Source organism: Salvelinus sp. IW2-2015, unplaced genomic scaffold, assembly GCF_002910315.2.
Source record: "Salvelinus sp. IW2-2015 unplaced genomic scaffold, ASM291031v2 Un_scaffold3120, whole genome shotgun sequence".
Classification (NCBI taxonomy): Eukaryota; Metazoa; Chordata; class Actinopteri; order Salmoniformes; family Salmonidae; genus Salvelinus; species Salvelinus sp. IW2-2015.
In genome coordinates, this window is record NW_019944410.1 from 58,913 (window position 1) to 65,766 (window position 6,854).

The following is a 6,854-nucleotide window of genomic DNA, read 5'->3' on the forward strand; positions in this document are numbered from 1 at the left end:
CTGGGTCTGAACCAGTGTTTACCGTGAACACTGAGGCTGTACCTGCTTAAGTTACAGTTTTAACAGTGGTCAAGTAGGCTACTGTGGCTATTTGATCATAATGTAGGCCTACCAGAGTGGCCGTCCATCAAAAACAATGGAGAAAATTAATCCCCTAACATTTTAACATGGAAGTAGCTGTCCTAGTATTCAGCCTACAGTAGCAGCCAGTGTGTGGTGTTCAATGTAGACCTACATTCCATGAGACTTTTGAAAAAAAACATGCAGGGCTGACATGAACCTGTCAATCCACTTGCCTTCACACAAGGAGGTGACTTGAAAATGTTGTTGTGTTTGATGCCAAGAAACCACTTTACAAAAATAACATTCGTTATTATTCCCTACCATTATTGCAGAGAATCAGACGGGTCTCGAAACGGGGACTTTGGACCGGGTCTTTGGACGGGGTCTTTGGACGGGGTCTCCGGACGGGCGGTCTTTGGACGGGGTCTTTGGACGGGGTCTTTGGACGGGTCTCGGACGGGGTCTTGGACGGGGTCTCGGACGGGGTTTCTTTGGACGGGTCTTTGGACGGGGTCTTTGGGACGGGGTCTCGGACGGGTCTTTGGTTCATAGACTTTGTCCAGGATAGGGAGTTCACTAGGGGTTCATAGACTTTGGCCAGGATAGGGAGTTCACTAGGGGTTCATAGACTTTGGCCAGGATAGGGAGTTCACTAGGGATTCATAGACTTTGGCCAGGAGGGATTCTTTGGCCAGGATAGGGAGTTTAGAGAGAGGACGAATGTTATTAGCATCTGAGGGATCTCTACCCTTTAGCAGTGGGAGGACATAAACTGTTTCTAAATGCTGGGTATGGAATTGGTCAAGAGACTCAAGCTGGAAATGTGAGCCACAGGTTCAGTAATAATACCAGCTGCTATCTTTAAGAGGTAGGGGTCCAGGTTGTCTGGACCTGCAGACTGTTTAGTGTCTATTGCCTTTTAGTGCTTTATAGACCTCAGTATAAGAAACAGGCTCAAWGTTAAAATGGTTCACACGAGGGCCTATATCATAGTTGACTGTAACAGAGCTGACATTAGAGGCCTGGGCTCCACCATTATTAAAAACGGAATCAGCAGATATGAAGTGCTTGTTAAAACCCCCTACAATATGGACTTTATCCTTCACTTCATTAGAATCCATCATTAAATGGTCAGGAAGGCCAGAGGATACATTAGAACCTGACACTGATTTGTTTAGCTTCTAGAACTTGGTAGGATTGTGTAGGTTCTCTGTGACTGCATTTAAATAGTCATCTGATTTGGACTTCCTGATCCATCCTGTGCATTTGTTTCTTAGCGCTCTGAAGGAGGCTTAGTCAACAGGAACATTTGTTTGTCTAGTTTGAGCCCAATATATATTTCTCTTTCTAATTAATTCTGCCAAGTTATCTGAAAGCCAGGGATTGTGGACCTTACGTCATTTCCGGTCACAACTTGTAGACTTGTTTACGTGGTGCTGTGCGGTTTGTTGCTACCCTTACTTTGCTACCTGCCAACTTTACGGTTACAATTTTTTAATTACCGTTTATATATATTTTTTTTTCTTTCCTCACTCGACTTTTTTCATTCCATTTTTCACTCCTTGCTGTCCCCAGTCCACCTGGTCGTGCTGCTGCTCCAGTTTCAACTGTTCTGCCTGCGGCTATGGAACCCTGACCTGTTCACCGGACGTGCTACCTGTCCCAGACCTGCTGTTTTCAACTCTCTAGAGACAGCAGGAGGGATAGAGATACTCTAAATGATCGGCTATGAAAAGCCAACTGACATTTACTCCTGAGGTGCTGAACTGTTGCACCCTCTACAACTACTGTGATTATTATTATTTGACCATGCTGGTCATTTATGAACATACATTTGACATCTTGCCATGTTTCTGTTATAATCTCCATCGGCACAGCCAGAAGAGGACTGGCCACCCCTCATAGCCTGGTTCCTCTCTAGGTTTCTTCCTAGGTTTGGCCTTTCTAGGGAGTTGTTTCCTAGCCACCGTGCTTCTACACCTGCATTGCTTGCTGTTTGGGGGTTTTAGGATGGTTTCTGTACAGCACTTTGTGACATCAGCTGATGTAAGAAGGGCTTTATAAATACATTTGATTGATTGATTGTCCCTTCCACTGATTCTACATTTCTTCACAGGGCATGCTTATCACAAATGGACACAAATTTCATATAAAAAATAGTCCCGGGCAGTGTCAACATGTGGAATCAGCATTATTGGTACAGATCATGTAATAATGGTTGCTCATCAAACTGTCTAAAATGTATTTGTTTTAATATATTGGGGTTTTGGCTTTTGGTCCTTTTAGTATTTCCAACACAAGCAATTGCACATCTGATGATAATCACTGACATCATTACATTGACATGTATGGGCATGTCAATATTTATGTCAAGTGTGTACGTGGGTGTCTGTCTGCCTGCCTGCCGCCTGTTCTGTCTGTCTGCCAGCCTGTCTGTCTGCCTGCTATAGCTACTACCAACAGTCACCTGGAGGGAATGTCAGGGAGTAGTTAGATAGTTGCAGAAAGCCCTGGGTCTGAACCAGTGTTTACCGTGAACACTGAGGCTGTACCTGCTTTAAGTTACAGTTTTAACAGTGGTCAAGTAGGCTACTGTGGCTATTTGATCATAATGTAGGCCTACCAGAGTGGCCGTCCATCAAAAACAATGGAGAAAAATTAATCCCCTAAATTTTAACATGGAGTAGCTGTTCTATCATTCAGTCTACAGTAGCAGCCAGTGTGTGGTGTTCAATGTAGACCTACATTCCATGAGACTTTGAAAAAAAAACATGAGGGCTTGACATTTAACCTGTCAATCCACTTGTCCTTCAGACAAGGAAGGACTGAAATGTTGTTGTTGTTTGATGCAAGAAACCACTTTACAAAATAACATTCGTTATTATTCCCATACCATGTATTGCAGAGAATCAATGGGGTCTCGAACGGGGACTTTGGGACCGGGTCTTTGGACGGGGTCTTTGGACGGGGTCTTTGGACAGGGTCCGGACGGGCGTCATTGACGGGGTCTCGGACGGGATCTTGGACGAGGTCTTTGGACGAGCGTCTTGGACGAGGTCTGCAGACTGGGTCTCGGACGGGACTTTGGATGAGGGACTTTTGGATGGGTCTCGGACGGGGTCTCGGACGGGGGTCTTTGGACGAGGTCTTCATACGAGGTCTTCGGACTGGGTCTCGGATGGGGTCTTCGGACGGGACTTGGATGGGGGTCTTTGGATGGGGTCTCAGACGGCGGCGTTCAGACGGGGTCTCAGAACGGGGTCTCAGACGGGGTCTTCAGACGGGGTCTCGGACGGGGTCTCGGACGGGGTCTTCAGGCAAAGACCTGGAGACTGCTGAGTCATCGCTGAATGAAAATAGAAAAACTGTTTGTAGAACACCAGTCTGTCTTTTGTTTTTATACATTTTTGATTGAACCCCAGTGTAGCTGCTGCTGAAGTGTAGCTGCTGCCTGGCAGGAACTAATGGGGATCCATAATAAACTCCAGGAAGAGTAGCTGCTGCCTTGGCAGGAACTAACGGGGATCCGTAATAAACCCCAGGAAGAGGAGCTGCTGCCTTGGCAGGAACTAATGGGGATCCATAAAAACCCCAGGAAGAATAGCTGCTGCCTAGGCAGGAACTAATGGGGATCCATAATAAACCCAAGGAAGAGTAGCTGTCTGCCTTGGCAGGAACTAATGGGGATCCATAATAAACTCCAGGAAGAGTGCTGCTGCCTTGGCAGGAACTAACGGGGATCCATAATAAACCCCAGGAAGAGTAGCTGCTGCCTTGGCAGGAACTAATGGGGATCCATAATAAACTCCAGGAAGAGTAGCTGCTGCCTTGGCAGGAACTAACGGGGATCCATAATAAACCCCAGGAAGAGTAGCTGCTGCCTTGGCAGGACTAATGGGGATCCATAATAAACCCCAGGAAGAATAGCTGCTGCCTAGGCAGGAAACTAATGGGGATCCATATGAAACCCCAGGAAGAGTAGCTGCTGCCTTGGCAGGAACTAATGGGGATCAACAAAGAAATAATAAAATAACCCCAGGAAGGAGTAGCTGCTGCCCTTGGCAGGAACTAACGGGGATCCATAATAACCCCAGGAAGAGTAGCTGCTGCCTTGGCAGGAACTAATGGGGATCCATAATAAACCCCAGGAAGAGTAGCTGCTGCCTTGGCAGAACTAATGGGATCTATAATAAACCCCAGGAAAGGTAGCTGCTGCCTTGGCAGGAACTAATGGGGATCGATAATAAACCCCAGGAAGAATAGCTGCTGCCAAGGCAGCACTAATGGGATCGTATAATAAACTCCAAGAGAGTAGCTGCTGCCTTGGCAGGAATAATGGATCCATAATAAACCCCAGGAAAGGTAGCTGCTGCCTTGCAGGAACTAATGGGGATCGATAATAAACCCCAGGAAGAATAGCTGCTGCCAAGGCAGGCACTAATGGGGATCCATAATAAACTCCAAGAAGAGTAGCTGCTGCCTTGGCAGGAACTAATGGGGATCCATAATAAACCCCAGGAAGAGTAGCTGCTGCCTTGGCAGGAACTAATGGGGATCCATAATAACTACAATACAGGGTACAATAAGCACCGCCTTTGCCCAATCCTGATTTGTCCAAATAATCAATGACAAAAAACCCCAAATCAGGAACTACTGCTGCTCGTAATCACATAATTCTACGGGAGCCTTGATAGATTAATCGTTGTTTTATTGCCGAACCTGTCCTCAAGAGATTAATGAACAGTAGAGAAGGAACAGGTAAATATAGAGACATTACAGGACAGGTGAGAGGAACAGGTAAATATAGAGGACATTACAGGGACAGGTAGCGAATGAACAGGTAAATAGAGACATTACAGGACAGGTAGCGAAGGAACAGGTAAAATAGAATTACAGAACAGGTAGAGAAGGAACAGGTAAATATAGAGACATTACAGGCAGGTAGAGAAGGAACAGGTAAATATAGAGACATTACAGGACAGGTAGAGAAGGAACAGGTAAATATAGAGACATATACAGGACAGGTAGAGAAGAACAGGTAAATATAGAGACATTACAGGACAGGTAGGAGAGGAACAGGTAAATATACAGACATTAACAGGACAGGTAGAGATGGAACAGGTAAATATAGAGACATTACAGGACAGGTAGAGAGGAACAGGTGAGGTAAATATAGGCCTACAGTTTGGACAGGAATGTACAGAACAGGGCTGAGCAACTAATGTTATGAAACTCTGTGGACGCCCCTGGGCAGAACAAACATTAACATGCTGTCACGACTCCTACCGAAGGTGGCTCCTCTTCCTGTTCCGGCGGTGCTCAGCGGTCGTCGTCACCGGTCTACTAGCTGCCAGCGATCCCTTTTCGCTTTTCTGTTGGTTTTGTCTTATTAGTTACACCTGTTYCGTGTTTACGTTTAGTTGGGCTATTTAAGCTAGTCCGCCCGCCTGCTCTTTGTGCGGGCTTCATTTTTCCACTGTGTTTGTGTGTGGTAGGTTATTGGTAGCGTGATTCGTTTTGGGATTTCCCTCTGGACTGGTTTTGGGTATCGTGTTTGTTGCGCCGATGAGTGTTTGTTGCGCATGATTTTTTCCCTGTGCCTTATTAAAACACTACTCAGTACTTTCCGCCTCCTGCGCCTGACTCCGACTCCCACTACGCTTTTGTGCGTCACACATGCACCTTTTTTATGCTGATTTGAATGTCATTGAGAAAAAACAAAAAGGTTTCATACTGTATTTTTTCCCGAGAACATCCTTTCTGAATTTAAAAGTAATCCAATAAGTAATCATCTAGTTTTTCTAAAGTGTCTGTTATCTGATTACAATATGTTTTGCTGGTAATGTAACTGATTACAGTTTTTTTTATTTTGCAATCAAATGAAATGTAATCGTTTACTCTCCAACCCTGAATAGATGGGAATGGTTGAGGGAAGAGATGTTTCCACCCCTAACTAGCATAGGTACATGTAAGGTTCAGCCTAATGCCCCTTAAGGTCTTACAATGACCTATCAATGGTGAAATACAATGACCTATCAATGGTGAAATACGATGACCTATCAATGGTGAAATACGATGACCTATCAATGGTGAAATACAATGACCTATCAATGGTGAAATAGAATGCCCTATCAATGGTAAAATACAATGACCTATCAATGGTGAAATACAATGACCTATCAATGGTAAAATACAATGACCTATCAATGGTGAAATACAATGGCCTATCAATGGTGAAATACAATGGCCTATCAATGGTGAAATACAATGACCTATCAATGGTAAAATACAATGACCTATCAATGGTGACATACAATGACCTATCAATGGTAAAATACAATGGCCTATCAATGGTAAAATCCAATGACCTATCAATGGTGATATGATTCACCACTGGGGGAGTCTAGTTGATTCACTACTGGGGGAGTCTAGTTGATTCACTACTGGGGAGTCTAGTTGATTCACTACTGCGTTGGGAGTCTAGTTGATTCACTACTGGCGTTGGGAGTTCTAGTTGATTCACTACTGGCGTTGGGGATTCTAGTTGATTCACTACTGGCGTTGGGGAGTCTAGTTGATTCACACTGGACGTGGGGATCTAGTGATTCACTCTGGCATTGGGGAGTCTAGTTGATTCACTACTGGCGTTGGGGAGTCTAGTTGATTCACTACTGGCGGCCGGGGAGTCTAGTTGATTCCCTCCTGGCGTTGGGAGTCTAGTTGATTCCCTCCTGGCGTTGGGAGTCTAGTTGATTCCATCCTGGCGTTGGGGAGTCTAGTTGATTGCCAGC

General features: G+C 45.1%; 1 protein-coding gene across 1 annotated transcript; it reads right to left on the reverse strand.

Annotated features, from left to right (window-relative positions):
* Positions 1-373: 373 nt before the first annotated feature.
* Positions 374-3,407, reverse strand: LOC112075380 (putative uncharacterized protein DDB_G0290521). Its single transcript, XM_070440890.1, has 3 exons — positions 3,333-3,407; positions 2,957-3,273; positions 374-677 (listed from the first exon to the last, which is right to left on the reverse strand). The coding sequence occupies exons 1-3, from the start codon at positions 3,405-3,407 to the stop codon at positions 374-376; spliced, it is 696 nt and encodes a 231-aa protein (XP_070296991.1).
* Between the last annotated feature and the right edge of the window lie 3,447 nt (positions 3,408-6,854).

Bases quoted from the DNA above. Each gene is read 5' to 3' on its own strand.
- LOC112075380 (XM_070440890.1), bottom strand. From the start codon at position 3,407: ATGACTCAGCAGTCTCCAGGTCTTTGCCTGAAGACCCCGTCCGAGACC. The intron at 3,274-3,332 runs GTCTGAGACCCC...CCCCATCCAAAG, and splicing joins AGACCCCGTCTGAAGACCCC to ACCCCCATCCAAGTCCCGTC. The intron at 678-2,956 runs GTATGGGAATAA...ATGAACCCCTAG, and splicing joins TTGATTCTCTGCAATACATG to TGAACTCCCTATCCTGGCCA.